Source organism: Scophthalmus maximus, chromosome 10, assembly GCF_022379125.1.
Source record: "Scophthalmus maximus strain ysfricsl-2021 chromosome 10, ASM2237912v1, whole genome shotgun sequence".
NCBI classification, from domain to species: domain Eukaryota; kingdom Metazoa; phylum Chordata; class Actinopteri; order Pleuronectiformes; family Scophthalmidae; genus Scophthalmus; species Scophthalmus maximus.
Genome location: NC_061524.1, coordinates 12,018,117 through 12,034,580, shown reverse-complemented (window position 1 = coordinate 12,034,580; position 16,464 = coordinate 12,018,117). Strand labels below are relative to the sequence as shown.

The following is a 16,464-nucleotide window of genomic DNA, read 5'->3' as shown; positions in this document are numbered from 1 at the left end:
ATATCCATCTGGGAGATGTCTGCCTCCACCCATTACAATGGAGGTGAATGGAATTTGTTGTGCTTTGAAATTTGAAAGGAGTATTTCTTTGGTAGAACGTCATTTCTACCAATCAACAGCCCTCAGTATTTTAGCTGTGGGTTATCGTGAAAAACACTTTTTTTAATGCTGTGAACAGCAAAATCAATCAATCAATCTTTTCCCACATTGCGTTAGGGCGGAGGTAGAAATCTCACAAACGGACGTCTCAAAAGCTGAACAAATGAAACATTAATCTGCATGCGTGTCACCTCTGGATGTTGTAACTTGACAGAACTGATCCTATAAGACCTCAGTATAAACTTGTAGATGCGCTGCAGAACTTACAGTCATGACTCCCTCGGCCATGCAGACTTGTTTGTTTGCACCGAAGATGTGACCTGTTTGCATCACAGTGTTTGGCTCCGAACCCTGTTGGGCCCTCGCCCAAATCAGAGTTTCCCTTGGTTAACGCGAAAGGAGAGCCGGGCGCTTCCTTCCCCCGACTGTGCCTGGCATATGTGACTACTTGGGGGGTACACACCCACAGAAACCCTCCCACTCGAGATCTTGCCATGCGTGTGTTGATTTAGGCTCAGCGCGCTCTAGTACACAAAGTACAGGGATACATTGTCAAGGCATGTGGGGATTTTGAGCAAAATTCATAGAATAATTGATATCATTAAGAGAAAAGTTGACACATGAAGGAGCCAGAGAATTTACTGTACCTTTTTTACTACATTGGGCACTAATCACATATATAAACAACTGCTTTCAGTCAGCTAGATGCTGTAAACGATACACTATCTTAAAATAAAACGGACGTTAAACAGTTTCAGTCAAACGGTCGATTGTCGATACTAAGTGGCGGCTGTAACAAAAAGCAGACATATACAAAAAAAAAATCTATGATGTATTTGTGCTCAGTTAACAGAATCTGAAGGGTAGCACCAAGTCACTGTGCTGCTGCTGCTGTCACTGTTCCAGTCACTGTTGCCCTCTGAGTGCTCAAGCTTGTATTTTCTCATGGAGATCGTTTTTGTTCGCTCAGATATCCACGGCGAGGCCGGGAGAGGAGGTGTAGAAAACGGGGCATTGAGATTCATATCAGGACCACAAAGCGCTTTTTGTCTTGCCTCTCGCTGTGCAGCCTGAACCTGTCGTTTACAGGGGCCACTCCTTGGCCCCTCCACCACCGCCAACCACCAAAACAGCTTGTCAACAGCCCTCCGCTGTGCAAATGACCAGCGCTCTCTCTCTCTCTCTCTCTCATGACAGTAAGATACAGTAGAGAGAGAGGAGGCGTGGAGAGAAAGGGTTGCAATGTAATGAAGGTCCACCACTCAAATTGTCCACATTGCGGTTATATGGTATGTGTCTTTACTATTTAAGCTACCAGGGTTCCACAGCAATGTGACGAAAGTGAGCTGTAACAACCATTAAGGTGAAATATAATTCGGACGGGATCCAATGGAAATTAATATGCTATTACAATTGCTATTAGTTTTTCCTTGCATAAAACTACTGACCTTATATACTTGTTCTCAGCTAAACTGTCTTGCTAATACCGTGCAGTTTTTGCAGGCAAAGTGGAACAATATGTAATCACCATTTCACTCTGTTACAGTGAGTTGCCTGTTTACACAGTCAATAGATACAAAGCAGCGTTACTGTTCATGTCATCTTCCTGGCAGCCCAGTGAATGCTCGTCCAATATTCCCCCAACTTTTTGCTCCCCTTTTGGTCTCCACATTCTCCAAAGGGAAATGCATGGCTCTAAATGTGTCTGCTGCTGCTGATAGAAATAACTGTGATGAGAGTAGTGAGAAATAAGCAAAATAGTAACGTTGTGGTTTGTAAAATCAAAACTAATGTGCTGAAAAGAGACTGAAAGGCTTCACAGAGCTGTTTGGAAGTGCAGTGTTGGGCGATATTAATTGTGATAATTCATTCAATTTAGATTAATTCAGCTACAAGGATTTCCAAAATCCTGCTTGTGTAACAAGTATTCATATTAACTAGAATAGAGTAGGGTACATAATAGGTTCATGCAACTTTCAGCAAAAGTGTCCATAACACAGCTCAAGTTAAGCCAGAAGTTTTTATAGAAGTTTATGTGTTGGGCAGCGGGACAAACATTAGACTGTCGTCTTTGTTTTTCCTGAATATGAGCCTCCAGGAGCAAATGGTGGCCACATATCCTCCCCGCTGCAACAATGATGGCGCTCCCACCTCATTAAGAATACGTCAAGAAGAACGTTACGACACGGCCTTTACTCGCAGGAACAAAAAGGCACTGTTCCTACGAGACAGGATAGATCAGTGCAGTCAAGGTCAACTGAGTTTGGTTTTCTTTTTCATTTGGAATTTAAACTGCTGAGAGAGTTGTTCCAGATCTTGTGGATTGGTTTGTCCTCATAGATTAAACTGAGGAGCAGCTCGGCGTCACACACTGGCGTGGTCTTCCAGCGGTGCACCATGTGTGTCTCTTTAGCTTGGCTTGTTCCCACGGCGCTCGAAGACCGTGGAAGTGCGGCCGAGGCTCACAGGGCCATTTGCCATTCTCATGACGCCACACGGCCCTCAGTGTATAAACCGCATGTAACCTCACACACTCATATTCTTATCCTGTTCTGCTCAAACCCAATGTTGTGGAGCAAACTCACGGCTTCTGTCTTTGAGGCCTGAGCTGCAGACTGTTTGGAACGAGCTCCCCTTGTACTAGAATACCACTTAGTGGTCCTAGTGAGTATTGCAGGTCCCAACAGCGCACACAGATATTTTTTTTATAAAAATCTAGTTTCATACATAATCGTGTTTTTTTTTTTTTTTTTATGAATGCCAAATGTTGACCTTTGCCACCTCTCTTTAAATTGACAACAGTTGTTCAGTCTTCCACCAGCGTCTTCAGACAGACTGGTCAACAGACACTAGGTGGGGCTAGAGTATTAACCTGAGCGGTATCAGCGAAATTCACCACAGTGCAGAGAATTAGTAGAATTAAGAATTTATTAAAATTTTTTAATTGTTCTTGTTCTTTTTCTTCTTGTTCTTGTTCTTGTTCTTGTTCTTCTTGATCTTCTTCTTCTTCTTATCATTATTATTATTTGCAGACAGCTAAAAGCTTCCACAAATGTTTTGATTCATGTGATCATCTTGGGCCAGAAGAGGTTTCATTATCTTTTGTGTGTGTGTGTAGAAGGCAGAAAAAAAGAAATCATTCCGTTCCTTTTTTTGAATGTGAAATCATTGTTGTTACAATGTTATCAATTTCAAGTTTCAGTTTGACTGTATTGCTAAGTCTAATCACTGCAATGTTGGATAGAACTGTTAAATACAATAAATCAGGAGAGAAAAAAATTCACGTCTGCAAACGTCAGGCGTGAATATTGTGGTATAGTTTCACATTGAAGAGCGAGTAAAGGCAGAGGGTAGTGTGTGTGTGTGTGTGTGTGTGTGTGTGTGTGTGTGTGTGTGTGTGTGTGTGTGTGTGTGTGTGTGTGTGTGTGTGTGTGTGTGTGTGTGTGTGTGTGTGTGTGTGTGTGTGTGTGTGTGTGTGTGTGTGTGTGTGTGTGTGTGTGTGTGTGTGTGTGTGTGTTTAGTTTGTGAATGGATTGTGTCCATGTGTTATCAGTAAACAGGCAGACCTGACACCTGGCTGCTTGGCCGTCTTGGCCTGTTCTGATGTCTGCTGTGCAGATAGATTGACAGGCCTGTACGTCAGCACCCATATTTCTCACCTATGATTCATAGTGAGCTTATTTGGCTCCTGATGAGGGCTGCAGGCGGCCAGCTATCGCTCGTCACCCCCCGGCCACTCCCCAAATTCTTCGAGCTCAGTATGGAGCCGTCTCTTTCTCTCTCTCTCTCTCTCTCTCTCTCTCTGTTTTTAAAAGCATTTCTTTAATGAGGAATGAACCGATTTCTTCCAAATCATACAAATTAACTTTACATTGACAATCTGTTTCATTCTCGCATCAGCCACTGTGTTTTTTTCTCCCCATGTAGCTTTTGTTAACACTGGATGGATGTAATTAGGCATAAATTAAAAAAAAAAAGAATACTTTTAAGCATTTTACTTTGTATTATTTTTAATATAGAAATTGTGCCAAATAGATATTTACCGAAGGATGTAATTGCATACAAAAATTAAATGTTCAATGAAAAAATAAAGCACAACCGTGTTGTTGTGTTGGAAGATAATTTCCTTTCAGTGTGTCTGCATTGAATGCTTGCACAAGGAGCAGAGTCAGACAGTCAGTCGGCAGCACCTCACTGTGCACACACACCGTACACCGTCACAAGAAACACTGGCAGGCTGTGTGACATCACTCGGCTGTAAGAGCTGATGAGCGCACGCTGGCTAAAAGGCCCGTTTGACCAGGTCTTTGTTAGCATGCCAGTTCAGACATCAGCACCCGTGAGCAACGTACGAGCATTGTGTAGCACTGACGGAGGGTGTTTGCCTTTTGTAAAGCCAGTAACTCATCATTGTTTTGTGCGTGCGTGCGTGTGTGTGTGTGTGTGTAAGGTAGAGAGCAGAGTGAAGGTTTGATGGGGAGCTGATGAGGTCATGGCTCATGTCTCCTACTTGCGTCATCACCTATAGGAGGTGACTCCCGCCAGCAGAGTATTTTGTAGCTGCGGCAGGAGCACAAAAAAACAAAAAAACAACCAGAATATAAATCCTGATTCAGTCCACCTATCCTCACACTAGCTGAGCTGCGGTGGAAAGCAAAATGTCCTTGATGAAAATAGAGGAATTCATAATTTTACAATTTTAATTTTAGTTGGACACCATTCGCAGCTGTGTGTGTGTGTGTGTGTGTGTTTTTCTTGCTCAACACATGATGTCTTCATGTGCACTTCTGAAGGCACACACACCACGTTGACCTCCTGTTTTGCCTGCAGTTTTACAAGATTGCACAGTGAAGCGTTTTACACGACAGAGTGACGTCAGGAAAGCAAATGAGCACTGTTTGTTTTTTTGTTTGTTCTTTTTCTCCCCCTCCCTTCCCCCCAACAGACCTCTGACCACATGCTCATCATCACAATCATCCTCTACAATTACGGTTTCTGTGAATTATGTGATAATCTGGGTCAGAAGTGGTGCCAACAGAAACACTGCCCTTTAATCTAAATAACCAGGATTTGCATGTGTGTGTGCGTGTGTGTGTGAATATGTTTTTCTTGAATTCGTTTCCACATTTGTGAAAGCAACAAGGCTTTATTTCATCAGCCCTGTCCTAAATGTTTTTATTTTATTTTATTACCAGATACTAAAGTAAATCTGCATTTTGGGGGGTTTAAGTAAAGGTTCAAGTAAATGACTGAATCAATCTTCAGTAATATTATTTAATGCTGTAATAAAAAATATATAAATAGAGGGTGATATATATGGTATAATTCTGGACCGGTTGCTTTATCTGCAATGCATACTACTGAGAGAAGAAAGCCATTTGGCCATTAGGCTCTATGCTGCATTCATTTAAATACATAATACGTTAGCATGATGTTGAACAGCTTGGTGTTATATAAGGTGCAAAAAGAATGTAAGAATATGAGAAAACGTTTAAGTCTTCCTTTATTTTCGTAACAACATTTAAAAATATATATACAATGTATATAATATATATTATATATATTATATATATATAAATATATCTATGAGTGTGTGTACACATTAAGTGTGTGTGTGTGCGTGTATGCGTGTGTGTGCGTGTGTGTGCGTGCGTGCGTGCGTGTGTGTGTGTGTGTGTGTGTGTGTGTGTGTGTGTGCGTGTGTGTGTGCGTGCGTGTGTGTGTGTGTGTGTGTGTGTGTGTGTGTGTTAGTCAAACACTCAGGAAGGCATAATTTGTGCCAGCTCTGTGACGTAGAGGACATGAGGCCCAGGCGGGTGCTGTGAGTGGCAGTAACAGCATCTCCTGCTTGAGTCTGCCCCATCTCTGACTTCATTGGCTCCGGCTCTGACGCAGATACATCCACTAGCCCCTCCCCACCCCTGCACACTTCTTTCATCACTTTTTTTCCCCACCTATTTAAATGTTGGGGTGTTTCTTTTTTCATGTGCTTTCTGCAGTTCCCTCCAGTGCAGCACTCCACACAGCTCCACACCACATATCTTGCGCGACCTGTCCGCTGTGTGCTTTCTGAACGAGCTTTCTGTTTTCCCTCATGCATTGATAAGAACCTTATCAGCATTTCTTTCATTTGTTCTATCCAAGTTAATCCTCTTTTCTTTTGAATATAATTGTGCTGTTGAGGACTGAATCACAGTGAGCCACTGACAGTATTAGATTTGTCATATGGCCACACGGCCACATTAAAGGGGCAATGTCTGCATATAATCAGAAATTTCCGCTGTCACCCCCTACCATTAGAAACAAGGAAATGCACTCTTTGGTCCCTTTCCCTTCCATTGTGCCATAGTTGGACTGACCATCGGGAAAACCGGGAAAAATCCTGTTGGGCTGGTGGAACATTGAAATAAAAATCTATACATTTTTAAACTGGCCCTCTCTGTGTCCCTGTCATTCAGGGTGCTCCTGAGAGTGTGCTGCGTGTTCCGGTAATGGGCTTATACATTTAATTTGTTTTACAATGCATAATTTCTGCTACGTTTATGCCTTGCGTCTATGCAACCCTGGAGTTTGCCCCGAAAACAGAGATTTTGTAAATGCTGCTGGATCCGTTTCGACGGGCTTGCTTTTTTGTAAATAGACAGAAACTGAGACTTTTGGAAACAACGACGTTGACACCAACATTCACTTCCTGATTGGGTTCTATCAGTTATGACTCCAATACCAGCAGTGAAGGATAATGAACTACAAGCTTTGCTAACCCTTACTATCTGTCACCTTGTCATTGGTTTAAACAAAGAAATCCCTGATCTGACTTTATTTGAGCTTGAGGAATGAGTGGGTGATTGTCACTGAGAGAGGACGGCTACAAAACAGGTTTATCACCTACTCACAGTTACAACTAATTCTCATGATGGACTGAGGACTGACTGGACATACAGCGACTCGCTATCGCCCCCGGAGGCACAAAGTGGTATTTAAAGACAATAGAATATAATTAATGTAGCATGCTAGCAGTTATACAACCCATTACATATAATACACACACAATCCACAATATCAAATCTTCCCATTCTGTATATAATCGTAATATTTCTTAATGTTTTAGATTTAAATACTCACATATCGCCCTTTGAATTTGTCAGTATGTGGCACACGAGTGGAAAACGTCCTCCACTCTCTCAATCAACTGCTGCATTAAAACTGTTGGAATCTAAATTAGAAATATATTTATCCTCGATATGTACATCACTATGTTTTCTCCACCAACTGTATAGTGTAGTTTTTTTAATGTGCAGTCATGTAGCGAACACACTTAAAAACTAGGATGGCACTCAGTTGAGCGCATACCTCAACCAAGGCCTAACTGTCCCCTTAAATTCAATCTAGCTGCACCAAATTGTGCACACTCATAGATATCAGTCCCATTAATATTTCTATATTATTTTTATATTTTTTCATCAAGATGTATTATGTATTATTATCCATCCATCCATCCATTATCAGACGGGGCTGGAGCCAATCCCAGCTGACATGGGTGGGGAATGAGAATGACATCCATAAAAGGAAACTTTTACCAGATCAGCCTGTTTCCTGTTGCCTCTACTTCATCTCTCGCAGTCGGCATTGTGGGATGCAACATAAAATCCCTGCTGTGTAATCTACACAGTACTGTCACTGATGCGACAGTGCTATGACAAAAACACCAGCTTGTCTTTAATGGCTCCATACATGTGGGATCTGTGCAGGCCTCAAACTGTGGTTGTAGGACTACGTTTGTAGAGAAGATGTTGGTTTGATGGTCATAAGGACAGTTCATCTGCAGCTGGACAAAGCAGCTTCTACAGATTAGACTATTTGGGATAAAGCACTGAAAAAAGATAGATCTATACTGTAAACTCCAGAGTATTTAACATACATATTTGGATATCATTGGAAACTGGTCTCCAGATTGAACTTTATTGCAATCATGACCATGATCGCCATTGCCTGTGAGATTTGTTTATCTTGTCCACGATACGAGTCATTTAAAAGAGTGTCGAAGAGAGAAAAGTGAGTAGAGCAGGTAAATGCTGGTCTGACTTGATTGTGAATGTCTAAAACATATGGCCCCTCCAAAGTCTGGAACACTTGTTGAGTTGAACCAGAATATTTTTAATATTATAATGTGTGATACTTGAGGTCCATTGCTAAACAGAAGCTTTAATGCGTTTCTCCTTGTTGCAATAATCTCACACCCTGTGGATGGGCCAGTTTCAAAGACATGGGTGGTTTTATATGAAAGTCAAGACTTTGAAGGACTGTGTTGACATCATTCCAATTAATTTGCACCTAGACAAGTTGAGTTGAGAATAATCTTAGGAGACAGATCATTGCATTCAATATTCTCGTGTTGTTCCTTTTGGTTGTGGTTCTAATTTTATGAGACAACAGCAGTGAATTATTTGGCTAACAAGCTTCAGTTTAATGATACTTTAAAGCACTGGCGGCAGAAAAATAGTGAGCATATATATCTGACAAATATGAAAAAGTGGGGTGAGATTTGAGATTAAGTTGACTCCTGAAGCTCAGGATCATTTTTATAAGAACACAGCTAGGACGATGCAACACATATTGTATTTGGCTATGGATAAACTAACTATGTCACATAATTTGTCATAGACAGAAAAGGTAACAATGAGATTAATGGCTCTTATGTCCTAATGATGTCTTAGAAGAAGAAGAAGAAGAAGAAGAAAAACAAAAACAGAAAGAGGTTCAGAACATTGAGCGATAAACAAATATGTAATATTTTCTCCTGGGAGCATGAGGATGTCTGAGCGCGAGCAACAAACCTTTCCTCTGGGTACGTCTAATATACTGTAGTCTGACAACAGCTACTCTTAATGGCATTTATTAAGACGACAGAGGGCAGGTAATGATGTCCTGTGATTTGTTTCCATTAACCTAAATTATACACCTATCACACATTTGTCCTAATGGAATTGCAATGCAATGACGTCTATTGACGTCACATTTGAGATGATCCGCATTGCAGTCGCATGCAAATTTGTGCATGCCAGGCTTTGTGTAAACGTGGAGCTCCTTTTTTTTTTTTTAATTGTTGCATTTTCGTACAAAATAAGCCGGAGCACAGGCAGTAATATGCTCGCTGGTTGTTGAACTAGTTGCGAGCCAAGCTGTGAAGATGTGCATAACTCCCTCAGCCCCCCAGGGACCCTGTATTTTCATGGGCCTGCCTCTGACGTCAATGCTCCGGCTGTCCTGTGGATTGTCAGAACAGACTATTCAGTTGGGGGGAGGGGACTGGAAGTCTCTGTGGTGTGTGTCTGCCGCATGTGATGTGTGCGTGTGTGCGTGTGTACGTGTGTGCCTACTTAGATGTAAGTACGCTCCTGTGTCATGTTTGCGTGTGCTCGCATGTGATCTGTAAATGTTTCACTTACATCTGGGGCGTATGTGTGTGTGCAGTGTGCAAAAACCTTGTACAGTGCCTTGAATGAGAAATGTGCTTAAGTGGATGATGTCTGTAATGTGGGGGTAGGGGGTAAAGCTGTGTGTGTGTGTGTGTGTGTGTGTGTGTGTGTGTGTGTGTGTGTGTGTGTGTGTGTGTGTGTGTGTGTGTGTGTGTGTGTGTGTGTGTGTGTGTGTGTGTGTGTGTGTGTGTGTGTGTGTGTGTGTGTGTGTGTGTGTGTGTGTGTGAACAAGCGCACACACGTCTGAAGATGTGCAGCTCTTACGTTGGGAGACAGAGGCCGTAGTCATCAGGAGGAGGTTTGCTAAAAACAGCCGAGAGGGGAGAACAGTTAAGCACGGCTCTCGACCACTTCACTCCTCGGTCAGCTGTTGATCCCCGAGCGAACAATAGTAAAGCTAGACTTTCGCCAAACCGCCATAGGAACCCACTGCATGTGACCCACACATTCCATATTAAGACAGATGAGATTTCAGCTTCTTTCATCACCTTTTTGATTTCCATAAATCTCTCCTGTAGCACACATGCTATCCATTCACAGATGGATATGGGATTTGGTAGCAGGATAATGTTGACAGAGAAAAGAATGCACACTGCCTGTCCAAATTGATACAGATCAAGCCAGAGAAAGGCCCTGGCGGACATTTTGAGTTTTTTTGTGTTTTGTGGTGTTTAGTTCATTTAGTCCAGCTATATCCAAGCAAATAAAAAAGTACTGTGACGCACAGTAGCCACAAATCCATCTGTTGACCTGTCTGTCTGCCTGTGAGCTGGCCTTGTATTTTTTATATGATCTCAGTCCAGCACAATAAACGGGGACAAGCACATTTACTCATGTACTGTACTTATGTACAAATCTGAGGTACTACACTTAAGACAATTCCACATTATACTTATATTTGAAGGAAATATGCACTTTTTTACTCCAATTAGGTGACAGCTGCTTCTTTGCAAATTAATCTTTTAAACACAAAACAAATGACAATCTTATTAAATGTGATGCATTCTTAAAAATTAGATGATCCCACAATAAATAAATTATACCAGAAAGGATTCTGGCTGGCAAACTAATCAACAAATTAATCTTTAATGAAATTAATCATTGGTGAAGCCCTTTATAAAATAGTCAAAATTAGTTACAACCAACAGTAAAATGTTGCTTGCACATTAGTGCATCAGAAATGACAAAACTGTTCATACTTTATGTAAATTTCAACATCAACAATGCAGGGAGTGTATACATATATACTTTTAATTAAATAACCAATGTTAATACATTCTCCACCACAGCCCAGGACAAACTCTTTATTAGTTTTGATGTCAGGAACAACAGAATATATTGTGTTAACGTCAGTGGAAAAGCTATACTGTACTGCTACATTTCAAAAATAATTACTCGGAAACCACTTCACACAATCCCACAATGTCAGGGTCGGAGTAGCAATTCGGTAAACTAGTCATCTACTTACCCACCCGCGATGCCAACCAACTGTGTTCCTGACAAAACGCAGCTCGCTGAGTGTTCTTAAAATAGTCCAGGAAACATCTGACAGCTCAAGATTTGCTGGGATCATTCTGTTGCTTTTGTATCCTTTCCCAACCATTAGTCGAAAGTATGACCCCCGTGTGTCATATACAGTTTATACAAAACTAAAAATGTTCTCGTACAATTCATGATTGGCCTTTTTTTTGCGTTTGTATCATCGTTGGAGTTTGTAAGGTAATAGTTCTGAGCCTTGTCTTTAACCAAGTGGACTATTTTGAAATTTAAACATTGGTTTAATTTGACACATCAAGCTGGCCACTTACTTCCTGCTGTGTGATAATTATGCGATTGTTCTGCCACTCCGCAGAGCCGTGGATCAGATGGGTTCACTGGTGGGTTACAGACGGAGTTGTGGCATCCATTGTGATCTATCACATTTCCCCATAAGTTCCTCATCCATAACCGTCTCACATAAGCTCATAACCTTCCAGTCATGAACTTTGCTGGCAATGTCTTTAAAGCATTTGCTTTCTATCTAAATTTCCATGCATAAGCCGCTTGAGGTGCACAGAGGAGGCACAGAGGTGAGCTCGGTTATCAACTCAGAGCCTCTTTTGTGTGTGTGTGTGTGTGTGTGTGTGTGTGTGTGTGTGTGTGTGTGTGTGTGTGTGTGTGTGTGTGTGTGTGTTTTCTTGCTTTAACAACCTTTATTTATCATTATTAGTTTCATACTTAAGAATAGAATCTAACTAATGTTCAGAGTATTAATTCCATGGAAATAGTTGGTGGGTATTTTTTTCAGATCAAAATGACATCTAAAGAACTTGTATCTCTCCTGAAATGAAAGGCCGACAGGGTTGTGCACGTTACTGTCACAGAAATGGCAGAATTTTTTTCTCCCTCTGGCTTCAGCATCACCTGCACTCAACCTCCGAAATTCCCTGAGCATCAGATTAGTTTTCTTGTATTACGCAGCATCATACGCCCGAAATTAGCTGGTTTATCAGTCGCCTTGAGATGCAAGATGCGTGTACATATAAGGGCTTCTCTCACCAAGCTAAAACGGGGGAGAAAAAGCGAGGGTGTCAGACAGAATCCATTATGTTATACGTGACCTCTGAATGGACCAGCTGCTCCAGAGTGTAGGAATGCCAATGATTGATAGCGCACATGCTGACGTAACCCACAGCAGCCTCCACCTCTCCCTCTTTCTCTCTCTCTCTCTCGATATGATCAGAATGTAATGCAGTGGCCGTGGGGGGAGTCTGGCACACTTGATGCTGTATCATGTTGCCGACATAGAGCTGTTTAGGTGCTCTGAGAACACTGATAACACGAGCACACAACCACAAAGTGAAAGCAGCATAGGGAGCTCACTTCATTTGATGCGGGATCCCCCATTAAACTATTCAAACAGAAAGAAAACCCAAGATCAGTCATTCATACGGTGATTATTTACATGACTGTTGTGACGACTGTCGACATCTTGTAGCCTACACGTCATCTAAACCAAAATCTTTATGGGTATACTGTATATTATGTGTAAACTTTGTCGATTTATGGCGCAAAATTTGTTTCATGTCATGATTGTTTAGCTCTACCAGTGTCCTGTAAATGAATTATGTGTCTCTTTCTATATTCCTAATGGAAATATAAACATGAGCTGTGCATTCCCTTGACTAGTGTTGAGGCAAAAAAATGTGTGCAGTGTGACCTCAAAGACGTCAGAGGAAACTCAAACGGATACAGGAAACTGCTTCTTGCACTTTGACCTATCTGATCTAACGTTGGGTGTAATATTTAAATTTTCAATTTTCCAATTTGAACATTATAGTACATCTTTTAACTGTGCATCTATGTGTTTTCAGCTCCCATTGTTCTTTCTCCAGATTGTCTTCAGTCAGCGCACAGTGCAGAACATTCTTCTGGTTGACCTGAATTTGAGGCTAATAAGATTACTTTTTATTATCACTATGGGACTGGATATAATTATTATTGTCAAAGGATTTTAACTCTACTCCTCTATTCTAGTGACATCTAGTCTAAATATTTCACTTGCACCGCAGCTGTGCACTCTTTTTGTAGTGATTTGCAGATTTGGGCCTTTGCTTAAGGAATGTAGCCACTGACACAGACTGATTTATTTTATCGTGCCCATTCAATGTGATATTTACAATTCAAATTTATGTAAATGTACGACTCAGTTGGCCTGGTGAAATATATCTTTTGAATACATTCCCATTGTAAATTCAAGTCTCTGCAGATATCAGGAGCAGAGACGGGGGCTGAAATATCAACAGTGATTCGGGGGGTGGTCAGAAAGAAAAAATCTTGTTATATTTAAGAACCTTGTGCAAAATTTCAAGCTGTATAAGACACTGATGGACCTTGGGCCGGTTAGTGCCTGCTCACCCTCTCAAACTGCTCAGGTTCGGCCCTGGCATCCCAACAACTGGGGGTTAATCCAGTGCCTTGCTAACGGGCACATCGGCAAGGTGCGTTAAGCAATGTGCAGGTCATTTTTCAGTCAGTTCCATTGCTCTGACCGAGGTTGTCGCCGTCTCCTCCTTGACCGTGCGTCAGGAAACAACGAGGTCTCTCCGGACATAAAGTGGCTCGGCCCCTTTTACGCAGCCAAACCCAGGAACAGAAACAGCGGCTCAGCAGCGTCAAGAGTGCGTTTCCCAGACGCGTCAAGTGTCCCGTGACACCGGAAACAATGAGAATGTACCCTCCAGAGTAAAACAAATGCGTTGTATTGTTTAAAAAACCTTTAAAACATTGTCCATCAGTCAACTTTCCTCGAACATGGCCCAATGTGTAAGTGCCCCGTCACTACATGTTGTGTCGTACAGCCCCGAGTACAGCCTCTTGATAAAATATACAAATGTGTTCAATTCAGTTATTCTTACCGGGCACCTCACACAGCATTCGGAATGTGGGGGGCTTTTGCTTTGAAAAGTTGAGAGGAAGTTGTGCTTTATCGTTGTGGCTGACTTGATGTCGGCGCGCACCAGTCTCTCTCTCTCTCTCTCCGTGTGCGCGCGTGTGTGTGTGTGTGTGTGTGTGTGTGTGTGTGTGTGTGTGTGTGTGTGCGCGTGCGCGTGCTTACTCCCATTTCTCTGTGTCTATGCGGCGGCGTCGTCTCCGCTCCTCCAGTCTGCTGCTGAACGTCCACAGCGGAGCCACCACGCCGAGGAGGCGGACCGACCGTAGCGACACCTCGGCCAGCGGTGCTGGGTCCTAGCGGTGGTGGAGGAGGGGGGGTGGGGGCCGCGCACTGCTCGTCTCGCCCTTCCTAAAAGCCGTGCACAGCCTCGAGCGTTGAGGACACCATCACCTCAACGCGTCCTGGAATAGTTTTTGTTTTTTCTCCCCCCCTCGCCCAGACGCACCAAGTTGCTGCAGCAGAGGCGCACTTCTCTCCGCGGCTCCTCTCTCCCGGTGCGCTCTCAATCCGACATGGAAGATGGTCCGTCTTCAACAAGCTGTTTCAGAAGGTTAACGGACTGTTTCCTGGGCGCAAGTAGGTATTTCTCTGAGAAACATCTTTCATAAAACAAACAATCAGGCGAAAGAATATATATATGTATATATATAATATATGTACAGCTCGCATTGACTTGGAGTGACAAGGGAGTGGGTCGCAGGAACACGGTCATGGACACATTTTGTGGATGCGTTATTTGTGCCGGTCCTGCAGGCGGACGACATCTGCCCGTTTGTCTGCTCAACTTTATGAATGACCGATTGATAGTTGAATCAGATGGGTGGGGACTCCGTCGGAAGGGACCGGGCAGCTCGAAAATGAAGCGTGCGTCTCTCCTGTGTCTTCGTCTTCTTCGTCGTCTTCGTCTTCTTCTTCTTCTTCTTCTTCTTCAGTGTTTGATCGAGTAGATCGGTATAGATCGGATTGTCCGTGGATCCAGTCAGTCAGCAGTGCTGCAATAAGACATGTCACTCAAAAGCGAAGGCATATGATTGAAAGTATAAATACTGTGTAATCCTCGAGAAGAAAAAAACCGATCATACAAATATTCTTGAATGAACGCGAGTTCCGGGGGGTTAACATTCCGGTCATTGAAATAATTTTATTATAATCTCCGATAAACTCTGTAATATATTACCATAATAGAATCCGTGGGTTTTCTTATTCCGTAGCTTAGATAATTGTTTAGTTTTTTGTGTGTGCATATTTTGGAAGTTTTAGCACAGTATATTTATTTTAGACATACATTTAATATGAAGATGAATTGCTGAAAGCAAATAATTTGTAAATGCATTTTAATCATAATTTAAATTATACGTATATACATAAGTATATATATGTGCATATATATATATATATATATATATATATATATATATATATTACACTTGACATGTCTGTTGTGAATTTAGAGTCTCTGTGGCATATTTTGGCATTTTATCTGGTTTGGTGATATTGCTGCGTTCTACTTCTACCTCAGGACTTATTGTTCTGACTTGTGTACATTTGTAATTTCCGTGTTTCCATGATTTACCCTCTGTCCGTGGGGCAGTAGAATATTTCTGTCAGCGGTTGTAGTTGTTTCAGTGGCACCTCAAGTGACCTTTTCGCAGCAACCATGTCATTACACTTTGGTAGTTTTGGGGCCTGTGATGCGGAGTGATGCCAAAGTATGCACATAGCAGTAAACTGCAGTCATGGAATGCATTGTTGAGGTACAGTATGAAGGTATCCTGCCCCTCGTGCTGACCAAAAAAGGACAGGGATCTCAGATATTTTGCAAAAGCTTCCAAACTTTTTCAGTTTACAAAACAGCAGGGGCTGTGGGTGGCTGGTGAGCTGCACTACTCATCTGTTTGATTCTACTTTTTAATATTGCAAACATCTCGTCCATTAACCCACCCCATTGACCGCTCTGTCCACTTCATCCATAGTTGTGTGTTTGTGTGAGTATCATAGCTCACATTTATACAGCGCTCTCTCTCTCTCTCTCTCTCTCTCTCGGTCTCTCTCTCTTTTCAAATGTTGTACAGCTGTCTATTAATCTGGGCTGTATGAAGGATTAACTTGAGATACTGTTTGCCTTTTCCCTCTGATTGGTTTGTGACCAGGGAGTAATTTGATTATACTTTATCCTTGGCTTTTTGGCAGTGATTAAAAACACATACATTTTGTGATTCAAGTCATATGCCCTGCATGCTTGTACAGCATTGTTACTCGGACGGTTTTCTACATGTGGCAGACGTGATAGATGACTGAATGCACCCAGCAGATGGTAGAGAAGGGTGTTTTTTTGTGCCGTTTTTGTTTTCTAGCAGCTGATGGCATATATTATATGCTTCTATCATTGTTTGCCCTTCTGAAATGGAAGTGGTTGCTGGACTGTCCAGCGTTCCCTGCAGCAACAGACTCCAG

General features: G+C 42.1%; 1 protein-coding gene across 5 annotated transcripts in view; it reads left to right on the top strand.

The window, feature by feature from the left end:
• The window catches only part of pde10a (phosphodiesterase 10A), a 50,067-nt gene that overhangs the window by 2,703 nt on the left and 30,900 nt on the right, over positions 1-16,464 (top strand). For 2 of the 5 annotated variants that reach the window (XM_035606594.2, XM_035606595.2), the window contains exon 1: positions 14,106-14,586. The exons of the other annotated variants lie outside the window; for them this stretch is intronic. In XM_035606594.2, the coding sequence (XP_035462487.1) occupies positions 14,523-14,586 (64 nt within the window). In that variant the 5' untranslated portion in view covers positions 14,106-14,522. Of the gene's footprint in view, positions 1-14,105; positions 14,587-16,464 lie in introns of those variants that run through there. 5 annotated transcript variants of the gene reach the window in all.